This window comes from Chelon labrosus (assembly GCF_963514085.1).
Source record: "Chelon labrosus genome assembly, chromosome: 11".
Taxonomy (NCBI): domain Eukaryota; kingdom Metazoa; phylum Chordata; class Actinopteri; order Mugiliformes; family Mugilidae; genus Chelon; species Chelon labrosus.
Window position 1 is genome coordinate 30,010,757 of NC_140344.1, and position 16,523 is coordinate 30,027,279.

The window sequence follows — 16,523 nt, forward strand, 5'->3', positions numbered from 1 at the left end:
CACTATCTCTCTCTCTCTCTGTCTGAGGCGTCAGTGACTTCAGAGGTGAATTAAAGGTAAGAAAATAAAGAGAATCTTCTCTTGTTTGAAATGATCCAACCTCAACGAACACACTTAATTAAATGAATGATCTGTTTGTGTTCTGTTTACATCCAGAGCTGGATGAACACATGAACAGGTTCTTCATTTAATTCACTGTAAGTAACGTTGATCTGGAGTCTCTCTGTTGGGAACTGATTCTGCTCCAGCAAAGATCTGCTGGAGCAGTCAGGTCACAGGGGCGGGGCTTAACGTGGTGATGGACAGAAGAGTATCAGCATTGGTTGGAGGAGGATCCAGGTGATGTTGAGGTGGATCAGATTAAATCCAGATGTTCTCAGACTCTGGTTCTGATCTGAGTCTGGATTCAACAGGAACATCTGTCAGAATAAAAACTAAAATCTAGAAACAAGGAATAAAGAAACTCTTGTGCAGTCGTTTCCTGCTGAAAGGTTTTCTGTTGAGGAGAAATATTCTCTCCCCCCATCCTCCCCTCCTCCCCTCCTCCCCCTCTCCCTCCCCCGTCCTGAAGAATCAGCCTCATAATAAAATCAGCTCATTCAGAGGAGGAGACATGAACAAGTGTTAGCATCACAAAAGCCTCTCCTCCGTCTATTCATCCTGTCAAAACACGGCCGGCTGCCTCACCCCTCCTCACCCCTCCTCAGATCCATGACAGCTCCAGAGGAGGGAGGAGAGCCTCATTCAGCAGCAGCCTGCAGCTCGGTCAGGAGGAGGAGGAGGAGGAGGAGGAGGAGGAGGAGGAGGAGGTGAAGTCTGGCCGTTTAAAGACGACGGTGAAGGAACTCTACGTTCATATTTTACTTGAATTAACCTCTAAACAAATAAAACCAGGTCTTAATGTTTAATCTTTGATTCCTGGAGGTTTCTCTGAGATCAAATAAGAAGAACGACACAAACAGGATGAAATAGAGATGATTATTATGAGACTCTAGAAGAAAACACCACGTTTGCTCCTTTAAACCTCCTGATCTAAATATATTTCACATCTTTTTGACTCATTATTTAAATCATTATTTCTTTAAAAGCTTTTTTACAGTTTCTGTTCAGCTTCAGGTGGACTCTGTCCAGTCTGATGACATTTCTAAAATCCTGACTTTACTCATTATTCTTCATTTATTCTGCTTGAGGAAGTTTTTGTTTAAGATCAGATCAGACTTCATACAAATATGAATAAAAAAATACCTGAAAATAAATAAACAAAATGAAATTATATGAATTATATGAACCAGCTGTTGATGGTTCTGATCCAGCGGTAGGTAGAGATCCATTAGAGACAGCAGCTGCTACAATATTCTACTGACCACATGATGGCGCTGCTGATTTACAGACACACACACTGAGATCAGATCTCAAGTGCTGGCTGGGGACGCATGTGGAGACACATTTAGATTAAGACCAGGTGGATGGACAGGGACGCAGAGATGGACAGGTGAGACCAGGTGAGACCAGGTGAGACCAGGTGTTGAGTTTGAGTTTGAAACCATTTCTCTTGACAAATCAAACACAACAAGGTCTGGATCTCAATCTGAGAATCTTTTATATTTTGTAGTAACAGATGAATTCCTCAGGTTGTTCCAGGTTTGATGGTCAGTAACTAAACACATCATCAGAAGAACAAACCCTTCAAACCAGGTCCCTGCACACATTAACATATTAATTGAGGCTGTGGAGGCGTTCAGACCTGGAGTCACCACCACTTTAATGAGAGTCCCATCGTCTGCAGCGTTCTGCAGAAAAGCACTTATCTCACCCCGGGAACCTGACTTATGTGATCTGGCCTCTCATTCAGCGCCGCCGCCGCCTGATTGTTTGAGAAATGAAAAAGCCATTTTGGAGCGAGCGGCGTTCTCTGTTGTGCAGCGTGGCCCTCGTTGTCGGGGCCTCGGCGGGGTCACCGGGGGTCAAAGGAATTATGATTACGCTCCAGTTTGTTCAGACCGGTCTCTGTCAGCGGCGTTCAGTTCACCAGGTTCATCAGAACCAGACGGAGGTCGTCTTCTTCTTCTGTGGTTACTGAGACCAGCGCTCCAGCTCCTCATTTAACCCTTTAACACCTCAAAGCCTCTAAATGTCCACCAGCACGTCTTTCTCTTATTTCACTATTAAAACGTCAGAAAGTTAAAATGCTTTTGTCCTTCATTCAGAACTTTTAAATATCAGGACGTTATTTATAAGACACTAATCACTGGGATTAAAACTCTTTTAAAAGGTTAAAGGACAGAATCAGGTTGTCTCAAAGCTGCAGGACGACAGCGTCTCACTGTCCAACCTGGACACCTGGACCTGAGGACTCACCCTCCTGGAGACGGTGGCCTCGCTGGTCAGCGATAAGGAGTCACTCCTCAGAGACAGGAGGTCACAGCAGGTCATGTCTCCTCCTCCATCGCTGCTGGAGCTGAGGATGAGCTCGGCGCTCACAGCTGCAGGGATCACCAGCTCCGACGGTCTCTCTGGTTTCTGAGCCGCCGCCGCCGCCGCCGCCGCCGCCGCCGCCGCTGGTCTCTGAGGAAACGAGGACAGACGTTAGATTCTGAAACTCAACACCCAAAGAGACTGAATCCCATTGAGACAGAGGAATCATCTGTGGTCCAGGTCCACATCCAGCCTGGCTGTCTCTCCTGCCTCGGCCTCAGCTGATCCAGACGTCAGCTTAACATCTACATCCTCTGTCTCTGCTGTCTCCTCTGTCTCCTCTGTCTCTACTGTCTCCTCTGTCTTGTCTGTCTCTGTGGACGCTGCAGCTCATCCCTGTCCATCTCTGCAGCATCAGCACCAGGTCCGTCCAGGTGAGTGTCGGTCTGATACCTGGACTGTTCTTAAAGCTCAGAGTGAGAGAGAACGTCTGACACCAACGAAGAAGAAAGAAGTGTTTTACAGACCCCCCCCCCCCCCCAGAACAGAATCAGCTGATTCCTGATGAGAACAGCGTGAAGACGACAGAGCTGTCAACGAGGCCCAGCTTTGATCAAACCCAACAAACACCATGAGTCATCATCATTTTCATCATCTGTGCTCACCTCCTCTGCCTCGGTGACCACCAGCTCCGGCACGCTGTCACCTGACTCCCCGGCCTCGTCCTGATTGGCTGACGTGGTCGTTGGGTCCTGATGCTGAGATGAGTCTGAACAGAGAGGAGGAGGAGTCTCAGGTTATAGGTTCTAACAAAACTAAAGAACCTGGAAGACATCAAACACCTGGTCGACATAAAGAGACTCTAGAGGGCACTGTCTGGGGTTAGAAGTACAAAGAGCTCAAAAACAATTAAAGCTGCAAGCAGCATTGAAGGGGCCAAGCAGAAAGTTCAGCAGTCCAGATTTGCCATGTATCTTAATGCAGTTGCATCAGACATATAGCATTAAGCAGTCATAGCAGGTTTCAAGTCAAACAACCCAGGATTGGTTGAGATATAAGGTCACTTCCTGTTTGGCGGCTTCGCCACCGATTTCGATGGGCTGTTACAGGCGAATGCTTTTGCCAATTGTTCCAGAAAGCAATGCATTGATAAGGCATGGTCTGAAGATGGCCTGTGCCAATTTTGGTGAAGATCAGATGAAATTTGTGACCTGTGAAAATGTTTTGATGTTTTTGATTAAATCCAATATTGCGGCCGAATCAATTACGATGATATCACAAGTTGACGTGGGTCGGCCTAAGGACGTCTAACAGTATTACCAGACACCATTAGTACATTTTAATTCCAAACACATCAACAGCTACAGGCCAAAAACGCATCTTACTTAATTGCAGCGCCCCCTAGAGGTCAAAGGTCGCAAAATTTCTTGAGCGTCCCCCTGATTGGGTCCTGAGTCCATGCACCAAGTTTGGCTTTGATACATGCAAGGGTTACTGAGATATGAGCTCGCTTCCTGTTTGGCGGCTTTGCCGCATATTTCGACTGGCTGTTATGGGCGAATGGTTTTAGTTCCGAAGACAAAAAGTAATGCATTAATGAAGCATGGTCTGTAGATGACGTGTGTGAAGTTTGATGTTGATCGGATAAAATTTGTGACCTGTGAAAATTTTGTTTCGCTTTTAACAAAATCCAAAATAGCGGAAAATCCAATGGGGCGAAATTAACATCATAGGTATCGTTGATCTCGGCATGATCCAAGGAGTCCAACAGTACCAGGTTTTTGAATATCAGGCATACGGGTCAAAAGTTATAAGCAAAAACGCAATTTTGCTAATTACATCGCCCCCTAGTGGCCGAATGACACCAAATTTTTATTGCGCACTTCTAAGGGAGTGTCGAAGCGTGTGACCAAGTTTGGTCTTCGAAAGTCAAAGCATCACCGAGATATAAGAAAACTTCCTGTTTGGCGGCTTTGCCGCCAACTGCGATTGGCTAACGCGAAAAGTTGGCATGAACTGTCACTGGGGCAACCCACGGTATCTGCGGATATCACAATTTCATTTCAAATAAAAACGCATCAAGAGATATGAGCAAAAACAATATTTTGGTAATTAGAGCGCCCCCTAGTGGCCAAATGACACCAGATTTTTGTCGTGCACTTGGGACAGCGTCTGGAAGCGTGCTACCAAATTTGGTTTCATTGCACCAAAGCGTTGCGGAGATACGAGCTCAAATGGAAAATGCCGCCTTCGCCGCCAATTTTGATTGGCTGTAGCGGCCAAACGGTTTCGAAGCTGAAGACGCCTGATAATAACTTTTGTGCGCATTGGTCAGAAGACGGTCTGTGCCAATTTTCGTGAGAATCGGACAAAATTTGAGGCCGCTGAAACTTTTTTCGTGTTTTTGATGAAATCCAAAATGGCGGAAAATCCATCATGACGGAAATTGACGCCATATGGTGCGTTGAACTCGGCTTGGTCCAAGGATGCCGAGGATACCTTGTTTTCAAAAATCGGACATATGGTTCAAAAGTTACATGCACAAATGTACTTCAAACTTTGACCCGTTGGTGGCGCTAGAGCGTGGTTAGTGCTTACATGAAACTCAGTCAAAGTAATGTTGAGACTGCCCTTAAGCTATGTGCAAAATTTCACAACTTTTTACCATACGGTTCTATGGGCTGCCATAGACTCCCATGGCGGAATAATAATAATAGGGAAGAAAACGTGCAAACACAATAGGTGCCTCCGCAGCTTCGCTGCTTGGCCCCCAATTAAATCATCAGATGATTTACACACAACAACGTCCTGAAAGTAGACAAAGAGAACCAGTCAGACACATGGGACATAAACATGAGACTAAAGTGAGCCAATATTACATATCATGTTCTCCTTGTGTCCAGTATCTGCTGTGACCTCCTTGTCACTAAATGTTTCTGGTAACAGCTGATCAGTGGTCTACAGCAGCTTGGAGGAATTTTAGCCCATTCCTCAGAACAGAACCACTTCAGTTCTGAGATGTTGGTGGGTTTCCTCACATCAACATTAACATCATCCAATGAGAGAGAGGCCTTTAGCTGCTTAGAAGTTCCCCTGGGTTCCTTTGGGACCTCTCAGACTATTATGGAGTGATCTTTGTTGGTGGACCACTCCTGTGGAGGGGAACAGTCGTCTTCAATGTAATATTGGCTGACTTTATTTTTTTTCAGGAGGTTTAGAGTCATTTTTATGGAGAAGGACGTTAAAACTAAAACTTCTAAGCAGCTCTGTAGATAAATAAACATGGAAACATTCTTTGTGTTTTTATAGTTTCTGTATTTTCAGCTGACAAAGATGTTATCTTACTATCTATCTGTGTTTTCTTCTTTGTCGTTCAGATCATATTTGAAGAAGCTTCAGTCGTCTTTCAAGCGTTGACCTGCTCCTCTGTCACACAGAAGGTGTGATCACACCTCCACAAACACTTCCTGTTGTGGTCGTCAGGTGATCTTTTACCGACTGAACTCTGTTCCACAGAGAACCTGTTTGTTCTGTCTCTGCTTTAATGAAACACGTCAGACGTGATCAGTCAGATGATCTACAACCAGAACCAGTCTGAGGACGTCCTGAGGCTGCAGCATTCAAACAGCCCCCCCCCGCTGCAGGTTCATTTCCTCACATTAAAACTCTTCTGTGGGGGCAGCAGGGGCAGCAGGGGCACCGGGGGCACCGGGGGCAGCGGGGGCAGCGGGGGCGGCTCAGTGGTGTGGTGGTCATCACTGATGCCTCCCAGCCAGAAGGTTCTGGGTTCTGATCCAGGCCCACTGGTTCCTTTCTGTGTGTAGTCTGCATGTTCTCCCTGTGTCTGCGTGGGTTCTCTCCAGGTTCTCCAGCTTCCTCCCACCGTCCAAAGACATGCTGGTTAGGTTCATCGAATAAAACTCTTCTTTATCTCGGTGTCCTCCGTCTTCTACCATCTACATGTTTTATTTTGAAAGGTCCTGTCCTGATTGGTTAAAGACAAACAGCTGATGTTCTTCACTGTGATTGGATGATTCTGTAGTTTAAATTCTGCTCACCTCCATCCTCAGAGTCCTGGACCGGTTCGTCCTGAATCAGATCTTGGATCAGACCGTGTCCTCCACCTGGTCCTTCCTCTTCAGCAGCTCCAGTCGGAGACGACAACTGAGACGAACCGTCCATTGATCCCGGAGTTTGTCCCTGAAATGAGACGTCAATGAGACTCACAAAGATCTGGTTCTACAGAACCACCCACCCATGGAACCGCCTGGTTCTCTACCAGGAAAGGTTCTGACCAAGGTGAGCTCTGGTTCTCATCAGTGAATGAATGAGGATGAGGACGAAGATGAAGATAAGAGTCTGTCTGTGCTCAGAGTTCTTGTCCCTGTGGTGGTAATTACGTTTGAGCTCAGATTGTGTTTTATGTTGAATAATAACGATTAAAACGAGTTTTCTCCGATTAATGAAACCATCGTCTCTAAGGACCCCAGGACATCTGTCCTGAGGACATCTGCCCTCAGGCTGCGCTGGTGAAACAAACGAGCGCTCCTTTCAAGTCAAGAGTCGACTCCGTGGAGACTAAGGAGGAGACGCTTTGTTCATGCACATTATTACCAGAACTTTTAGACATGATAAACCCTCGGGGAGGGGGGTCTGGACCGGGACCATGATGAAACAATCATAGGAGGAGGAGGAGGAGGATGGAGGAGGAGGAGGAGGAGGAGGAGGATGGAGGAGGAGGAGGAGGATGAGGTGTCTTTAATCTGCAGCTTCATTCAGACGTCACAACATAGAAACTAAAACAATAATAATCCAGAGACCATCATCACACCTCCTACACTTCCTACACCTCCTGCACCTCCTTCTCATCATCTCTGTGGCCTCCCCCTGCAGAGACACGGGTGTCTGGGGGGGGGGGGGTATCTGCAGGTGGTGCTGCAGCAGACTGTGACCTTTAACCTCCACCAACACGTCAGCTGCTTCAAATGTTAACGTCTATAATGAAACCAACTGTGGTCAGATCAGACCTCCTCACTCTGCTCCTACCTGGAGACACGTCCTGGAGACACCGTCCTGGAGACACCGTCCTGGAGACGAGACAGGAGCCGGTTCAGAGTCCGTGTTTGTCTCCAGTGTGAAGACGACTGACTCTGCTCCTGCTGACAGAAAGACGAGCTAATTATAGGAGGCTGGAATCAGATTAGAGCCTCGGCTTAAACACTTCAACTCCTCACCCCTCACCTCCTCTCACCTCCACCTCTCACCTCCCCAACCTCCCTCACCTCCTCTCACCTCCACCTCCTCCTCCTCCTCAGGAGGTACTGAACCAATCAATCAATCAATCACTGACTGGGTCTCCACCTCCAGAGTCTCCAGAGTCTCCAGAGTCTCCAACCCAGAGTCTCCAGAGTCTCCAACCCAGAACTCCACCTGAACTTTAACAGCTGTTTCTGAGAGAGGCAGGAAAAGAGAGAGTTTGTGGGAGGTGGAGCTCTCACCCCTTTCTCTCTCACTCTCTCTCTCTCTCTCCTCTCTGTCTCTCTCTCCTCTCTCTCTCTCCTCTCTGTCTCTCTCTCCTCTCTCTCTCTCTCTCTCTCTCTTATCTCTCTCCTCTCTCTCTCTCTCCTCTCTCTCTCCTCTCTCTCTCTCTCTCTCTCCCTCCTCCTCCCCCTTTCTCTCCCCTACCGGTGGAAGTGAAGTCTCTCAGTAGAACCTGGACCCTGTGATGCTCCCTGATGCTCCCTGACGCTCCTCCGCTCCTCAAACTCTTTTCTTCCTCCTTCTCCTCTTCGCGTCGTCTCGGGGATCGCGTGCGTCGCCGTTGCTCTCCGATGTGAGTTCGCTCGTGCGTAAAAGTCCGGCTCCGCGCGCCGCCGCCATGTCCTATCCTCAGGGTTTCCTCTTCCAGCCGTCCGTGTCTCTGTCTCTGCACTCCTGCCCTCCCTTCGGCTCGGGGGTCATCCTGGGACCCCGGACGGAGGAGCTCGGCCGCTCCTCCTCGGGCTCCGCCTTCGCTCCGTACTCCGGATCAGCGACCTCACACCTCCCGTACGGAGCGGAGCCCCGGGCCGCCGCCACCCTCAGCTCCTTCGTGGTGAGTTCAGATTGAAAAGGAGAAACATCAAACTACATTTAAATTAAATTAAATTAAATTAATGAAAACTTTAAACTGAAATGTTTTTCATCAGATCTAAAACAAAAAACAGAAACATCCGCGTCTGACCCGTTAGAGTCCACGTTTAATTTAATTTAATTTAATTTAATTTAATTTAATTTAATTTAATTTAATTTAATTATGACTGATTTATTTTCAATAATTTCTTCATTTTAACTTTAACTTGTTCTGTCTGAAGGTTTTAAAGACTAATTAAATTCAGTTTTAAATTAAATAAAATTCAGTTTTTAACCTTCATTCAGATCATCATCATCATCAGGAAACGTCTTCAGACTAAAATAAAACAGGAAGCTGCGTCGGCTGCACTCAGAAATGAAACCGTGTTAATGTGGTGACTTCCTCTTTCAGAGTCCGGCTTACGACCCGTCCTCTGGCCTCCCCGGGTCCCTAGACTACCATCCGTTCGGGGCCCTGGGGCCCTACCCGTACGGGGACCCCAGTTACAGGAAGAACGCCACGCGGGACGCCACGGCCACGCTGAAGGCCTGGCTCCACGAGCACCGCAAGAACCCCTACCCCACCAAGGGGGAGAAGATCATGCTGGCCATCGTCACCAAGATGACCCTGACCCAGGTCTCCACCTGGTTCGCCAACGCCCGGCGGAGGCTGAAGAAGGAGAACAAGATGACCTGGACGCCCCGCACCAGGAGCGAGGACGAGGAGGACGAGGACAACGTGGACCTGGAGCGCCACGAGGAGGAGGACGAGGAGCCGACCAGGGTCAACGAGGAGGAGACGGAGCCCAGGAGTCAGGACGGTGAGTTTACCACTGCCCCCCCCACCCCCCCACCCCCCCAGATCAGGACTTTGTCTCTACGTAGGACACTGAGGACGGACGGCTTCATGTCTCAGAGGAAGACATCTGGACTGATCACTTCATCAGCTGTTCAGACAAAAGTTAAATTAATTTATTGATCAGAACGTTTCATGTCAAATAGAAATGATAATTATTCATTTTTATTAATAATAATTAATATAATTATTATTGATAATTATTGAAGAATATTAATTAATATAATTATTATTAATTAATACTAATTAGACTAAAAGAATATTTAGTACAGATTAATCTTAATGTTGTAATGAGAACAGTTCAAGCTTTTATTCTGCCGTCTTCACTTTAAAGTGATGACCTGATCGTCATGGTAACCTGTTCTTTTATTCAGTCAAGCCTCTTGACCTCTGACCTCTGACCTCTGACCTCCTGCTGCTCCGTGTCTGTCTCCTCTGCAGCCGGCCGTCGGTCGCTGATGTTCAGGGACGACGGCGACTCTGACCGAGGCTTCGCTGATCTGGACTTTAAAGACTCAGGGGGCCGGAGGTCGGGCCCCGCCCCCTCGACAGGAGCCCCTCCCCTAAGTGACCCCCTGGGGACACTCAGAGTGTCGCAGTCAGAGCTCAGGTCGTCGTCGAGTCCGCCCTCTAAGGAGCTCATCGAGTCCTGCGGCGCCATCCAGGGGCCAAACGTGGCCCCGAAGCCCAAGCTGTGGTCCCTGGCTGAGATCGCCACGTCCTCAGACAAAACCAAAGGATGTAAAGACTCCTCACAGAGCGGGGGGGCCTCGTTCCTCCACAGCCCCCCCCTGCCCCGACGCCTCTACTACGCCTCCCCCTTCATGTCCGGATACTCCAGCTACGGCCCTCTGGGGCCCCTGCACAGCGGCCCCGGCTCCCACTTATCCTTGACTAATTTAAACGGATTAGAGCCGGCGATGCTGCAGAGAGGCAGGACCAATGTGTAGAGGCCAGGGGCCCCCAGGGGCCCCCGGGGGGCCTCACAAAGACAAAGACTGTTTTGTATGTTGATCAGATGTAACGACTCCAAGCTTCATTAAAAACTAGTTTATTAAGACGTTTGTCCCAAAAATAGATTTAACTCAGAGATCATTCATCACGGCAGCTCCTCACGCAGTCGCCTTTACTCTATTCTATTCTATTCTATTCTCTTTTATTTTATTTTATTTTATTTTATTTTATTTTATTCTCTTTTATTTTATTTTATTTTATTCTGGTGAGAATTAGACGACGACAGAATTAAAATGTGGAAACTCTCACACAGAGTTGATGAGTCAGTTCTGGTTCATTTAATCAAACTCACTGAGACGATCCTGACGCTTCATTCATTCATTAATCATTCATTAATCATTCTAGTTTAACATTTATCCTGTTATCACTCAGTCATATAGACCGTCATGGTTCCTTCTCTGCGTCGTCAAATTTAACACGTGTGTGTGTGTGTGTGTGTGTGTGTGGGTGTGTGTGTGTGTGTGTGACCTCCAGGGTTCCTCTGAGGTCACGGTTCTGTTTCTTTTTTTGACCCCCCCCCCCGGCACCCCTTGACTCTCTCTGGATGATGGGAGGCGATGCGGGGCGGGGGCAGGATGGGGGGGGGGTTGTTCTGGAGGTTTCCGTCTCTTTCAGACGTTTTCAGTTTATTTCTGTTTGACCTTAAATTTTATTCTGCTGCGTTAGAATTAAAATAGAAACACAACATTTTCTATTTCACATCAAAAACTAAACTAGAGTCACTGGAACATGATTAAAACTGTTTTTCTCTTTAAACGCTAAATTTTCTTTTGATAACTCATTTCCTTTGTCTCATCTTTATTTTTAACGTTTCATTTTAAATAAATTCATTAGTAGAGTTTCATTTCATTCATATTTATCTGTAATTAAAAATAAAAGGAGAAAAATATTAATTCATTTTTTATTCTCATGAATCATTTAATATTAATTTTTTTTTAGTTTTTCACTAAAAAATGATTCAGATTAATTTATTTAAACTCAAGAGAAATCTTATTTCACAGGTTTTAACTTTAATTTTATTTTATTTTAGATTTAATTGATAAATCCGTCGTAAAAATAAAAGACAGAAATAAACGAGTCTCATTGGATCAGGGACCCTGACCGGGGTCTGGTTTTAGGGTCTGGTTTTAGGACGTTTCTTTCCATGTGGTCGTTGACTGGAGATGAAGCGTCATTTCACCTGCAGCCTCATCAAACTTTATAACCCCCCCCCCCCCCCCCCCAGTGTCAGCTGACGTGGGGCTGGGTGTCGAGGCAGCGAGGGGCCGGCCGAGGGCCCAGCCGAGGGCCCGTGGTGATGCCACTCAACCCTCCTGCCACGCAGCTCCTCCGGCCTCAACATCTGGGCTGGTGGCTCCCTGCGGCTCCACGCTGTCCCTCAAAACCCACCGGGCCCCCAGAGACGCCTGTCCCCCCTCTGACCCTCCACTCAGCCCCCTCCTCCTCACTACGTGTTGCTAAATAAATCTAGAGTTTACTTTAAACTAAAAAGATTGAACATCAGAAATCAGTTTCTATTTTTATGAATTTTATATTTGATATTTTAGTTCTTTCTGCAATCTGCAACCAGAACCAAAACCAGAACCAGAACCAGAACCAGAGCCTGTACCTGTACTTTCTTCTAGCTGTGCAAATAGCAATAAATTCTCATATTTATTCTGTTTTATTCTGTTTATTGTCAAGCGTATCTATCTGGATCATTAATCAGTGGAACGTTCCTCCAGGACCATGAAGACACGACTAGATCTAAATTCACACGGTTCCACATGAAGTGAGTTTATTAGATGAGATGAAACTAAACGACCACATGTTTATGTTCTTAACCTTTAACAAAAGTTGGTCTTTATAAAGTGAACTTCACGTGTCAACCTGCTGGAGGGGGGTCAGAATAAAGTTCACTCATTCATCTTCTGGGGGGCGGGGCCTATCCCAGCTGTCATTGGTCTAGAGGGGGGGTCCACCCTGGACAGGTCTCCAGTCTATCACAGCTGTCATTGGTCTAGAGGGGGGGTCCACCCTGGACAGGTCTCCAGTCTATCCCAGCTGTCATTGGTCTAGAGGGGGGGTCCACCCTGGACAGGTCTCCAGTCTATCCCAGCTGTCATTGGTCTAGAGGGGGGGGGGTCCACCCTGGACAGGTCTCCAGTCTATCCCACCTGTCATTGGTCTAGAGGGGGGGTCCACCCTGGACAGGTCTCCAGTCTATCACAGGGCTAACACAGAGAGACACTCACACCTACGGCCAATTTAGAATCACCAATGAACCTAACCAGCATGTCTTTGGACGGTGGGAGGAAGCTGGAGAACCTGGAGAGAACCCACGCAGACACAGGGAGAACATGCAAACTACACACAGAAAGGAACCAGTCGGCCTGGATTAGAACCTAGAACCTTCTGGCTGTGAGGCATCAGTGATGACCACCACACCAGTTTGACGCAGAATAAAGTTTATTCATGAAAATAAAGATGAATCAATTATTATATAAATCAATTTTAATGTCATGTGACCATCCTCTGCTAATAGTAAATATTTAAGGATTAATAAAGTATAGCGATCCTGATCCTGATCCTGATCCAGATCCTGGTCCTGGTCCAGATCCTGGTCCTGGTCCTGGTCCTGGTCCTGGTCCTGGTCCTGATCCTGATCCTGGTCTGAGAGTACTGATGAAGTGTTCATGTCTGGATCCATGGTCTGGTCTCGGAGGCAGATCTCTGACAGATGGTGATATTTGCTTCTCATTCCTCCGGTGACTCTCAGTCTGATGTCACTCAGCAGGAAGTGTCTTCTACTGTTAGCCTGTTAGCTTAGCCACGCTAGCATGAAGGACAGCTACATCTAAAGGCTTCAAACTACTTGAGTCTGTTAATGATGCTGGAGGTCAAAGGTCAGACACGAAGCTCTGGATGCTGGAGAGAACTTCTTGTTCTTGTTCTTGTTCTTGTTCTTGTTCTTGTTCTTGTTCTTGTTGGGTGGAGGAGTGAAGCAGTAAACCAACACAGAGAATAAAATGAAATCAGCTGACGTTACAGACGCTCAGAGAAGAAATCTGATCACAATTAAAGAAGAGAAACAGGATCTGAACTTTAAATATGCTCATATTTATTAATCTGATATGGTCTTATATATATAATATATGTATTTCATTATGTTTTATTATTTTATATTTTTGCTATATTGCCTAATATTTAGTTATATTTTATTTTCTTGATCCCAGATGTAAAAAATAAACTTGGAACTCAGTATGATTGTTCATCTGAGGTTATAATTATCAGTAAACAGCTGATCAAATGTTTTTTAATAATAAAAGTTTAGTTTAGTTTGTTTTAATAGTTTAACATTACAGTTATTTGAGGCGCTACTCCTCCTGTCCGCCAGGGGGCGGAATGAATCTGACGGTTCCTTGTTCCAACCCTCCGAGGAGCGTAGAAGAAGAGTGTCGAGTTCAAAATGGCGGCGGTAAAGGAGGAGGATGATGAGGAGGACGAGGAGGCGGCGGCTCCTCCTCTACCTGCCGCGGTTCTCTGCTCCGTCTTCAGCCCGGACGTCCCGCCTCTGTTCGGCGGACAGATGTTGGAGCTGTACCGGCTCCAGACGGACCTGCTGAGGCGGCGGAGGGTCCGAGAGAAGATGGAGGGGGACCGGCGGCGGCGGCAGTACCTGCGGCGGAGGAGAGCCTTCCTGCTGTCCTCCATCGCCGCCGTCCTCAGCCTCACCACCTCCACCCACAGACCCGTCTGGGTCCGGGACCGAACCCCGGGACAGAACTTCTGGGCGACGGCGGAGTCGTTCGACGACGACGAGTGGAAGGCGCAGTTTCACGTGTCCAGAGCGACGTTCGACTACCTGGTCGAACTGATCGGTCCGGTCATCAGACGCCGCCGGACGAACTACCGGCTCCCCATCGAGCCGCGCCGCCGGCTGGCCATCACCCTGTGGTGGTTCGCCCGGTCCGGGGATTACCGCTCCATCGCCCGCATGTTCGGCGTGGGAGTCGCCACCGTCTGCATGATCGTGCGTCAGGTCACGTCGGCCATCGTGGAGCGTCTGTACCGGCGCTTCGTGTCGCTGCCGAGCGGACAGCGGCTGGACGACACCGTCCGGGCCTTCACGGGGCGCTGCTACCCGCAGTGTGCGGGGGCGATAGGCGGGACACACGTCCCCATCACCCCCCCGAGGGACAACCCCGAGCACTACGTCAACAGGAAGGGCTGGCACTCGGTCATCCTGCAGGCGGTGGTGGACCAGGACGTCTGGTGAGGAGGTCTGACCGACTGGTCGATCAGCTGTTTGACCGACTGGTCGATCAGCTGTTTGACCGACTGACTGGTCGATCAGCTGTCTGACCGACTGATCGATCAGCTGTCTGACCGAGTGATCGATCAGCTGTTTGACCGACTGGTCGATCAGCTGTCTGACCGACTGGTCGATCAGCTGTCTGACCGACTGGTCGATCAGCTGTTTGACCGACTGGTCGATCAGCTGTTTGACCGACTGGTCGATCAGCTGTTTGACCGACTGACTGGTCGATCAGCTGTTTGACCGACTGACTGGTCGATCAGCTGTCTGACCGACTGGTCGATCAGCTGTCTGACCGACTGAATGAATGAATGAATGAATGAATAACCACTGATCGTGATCTCTGGCAGCTTCACTGATGTCTACGCTGGTTGGCCTGGAAGCACCAGCACCTCAGACGTCCTGTGCAGCTCTGACCTCTACCTGAAGGCCGAGGACCGTCCGGACGGATACCTGTTCCCCAGAGAGGTGAGTGGAGGACCAGGTACTGATCAGCTGATCAGTACCAGCGATCAGTACTGATTGACTGACGTGTAGCCTGCTCTCTGTTTGTTGACTTGGGGAGATGATCCATATCTTGATTAGGTTTAGATTAGAACCCTGGAAGCTTCCGTCCTCAGATCTGATCTCACCGGGACTTTGAGGAGGACAGGTGTGTAGGTGTTCATCAGGTCAGCTGTCTTCCCTGTGACTAAACTCTTCCCCTCCTCCTCCTCCTCCTCCTCCAGTAAAGACGATGAATCTTTTTCAGAAGTCGGTGCTGTCGGACGGAGTGGAGGTCCCCGTCCATCTGATCGGAGACGCCTCGTTCCCTCTGAAGCCGTGGCTGTTGAAGGGATACGGCGAGCGCCACCAGCTGTCCCCGGAGCAGCGCCGCTTCTCGTCCATGCTGGCGTCCGCCCGCTCGGTGGTGGACGCCGCCTTCGTCCGGCTGAGAGGACGCTGGAGGTGTCTGCTGAAGAAGAGCGAGCTCAACATCTCCATGATGCCCAGGATGGTGGCCGCCCTCTGTGTCCTGAACAACGTCTGTGAGCGGCGAGGAGACGCCTTCCTCCCCGAGTGGAGCGCGGCTCCTTCTGGATCTCACCTGGTGCAGCCGGAGACGGAGACGTACCAAGGAGACTCGTACTGCACCGCAGAGGTGATCAGACACGCCGTGGCCTACAACCTGCTGACGGCCTGCAGCTCCCACGCTCCGTGATTAGGATCTGACCTGCTGCTCTTTGACCGTCGGCTCTACAACAACATTTCTGATCCCTGACGTCCAGGACGGACGCTTTGAACGGAGCTCAGTGTTTTCATCAGGACTGATCACTGGACCGGTTTAGTTTTATTCATGCGGTGTCCGTAACAATCCAGAAGCACCAGGAGATACTGCAGTCTGGAACATGAATACATGCACAGTGAGACAAGCTAGAGGACAGGTGCATGATGGGAAGTCCCCCCTTTATCAGAAACCTTCAGAGTAGAGAGGGGTCTACCTCCTGGACCTGGTTCCTCAGGAGAGGGTCCTGATAGCTGAAGGCTCCATTCGCCTGGAGAACCTCTAGGAACCACGACAGAACCTTACTGATGTGGTTCTTCTGTTTATTTATCTGTATGAAGATGCAGGACATTGAATACAGTGTTTGTAGTTTATACTATGTTCCAGTGAACTCAGTAAAATCTGAATGAATAAAATCTTTAGTTCTACATTTCCTGGTTCAACTTCTTCTGCAGATTTCAGGTTTAAAGAACGCAGTATTGATGACATGGTTCCCTCAGCTGGAGTAAAAACAGGAGATCCTTTCACAGAGTAATAATGATACGGTTAAAGTTATAATGATCCAT

General features: G+C 48.3%; 2 protein-coding genes across 3 annotated transcripts; both read left to right on the forward strand.

The window, feature by feature from the left end:
* Nucleotides 1-8,293: 8,293 nt before the first annotated feature.
* Nucleotides 8,294-10,332, forward strand: irx5b (iroquois homeobox 5b; the record flags this gene model as incomplete). The annotated part of the gene is made up of 3 exons (XM_084554877.1): nt 8,294-8,509; nt 8,939-9,347; nt 9,824-10,332. The coding sequence occupies 3 exons, from the start codon at nt 8,294-8,296 to the stop codon at nt 10,330-10,332; spliced, it is 1,134 nt and encodes a 377-aa protein (XP_084411003.1).
* Nucleotides 10,333-13,719: 3,387 nt separating this feature from the next.
* LOC311496043 (uncharacterized protein) lies at nt 13,720-16,387 on the forward strand. Of its 2 annotated transcripts, none has more exons than XM_084555782.1 (3): nt 13,720-14,650; nt 15,044-15,161; nt 15,445-16,387. In XM_084555782.1, the coding sequence occupies exons 1-3, from the start codon at nt 13,845-13,847 to the stop codon at nt 15,892-15,894; spliced, it is 1,374 nt and encodes a 457-aa protein (XP_084411908.1). In that variant the 5' UTR covers nt 13,720-13,844; the 3' UTR covers nt 15,895-16,387. The 2 variants fall into 2 exon arrangements, with proteins under 2 accessions (XP_084411908.1, XP_084411909.1); XM_084555783.1 differs by having other exon boundaries at nt 15,448-16,387.
* The last annotated feature ends 136 nt before the right edge of the window (nt 16,388-16,523 follow it).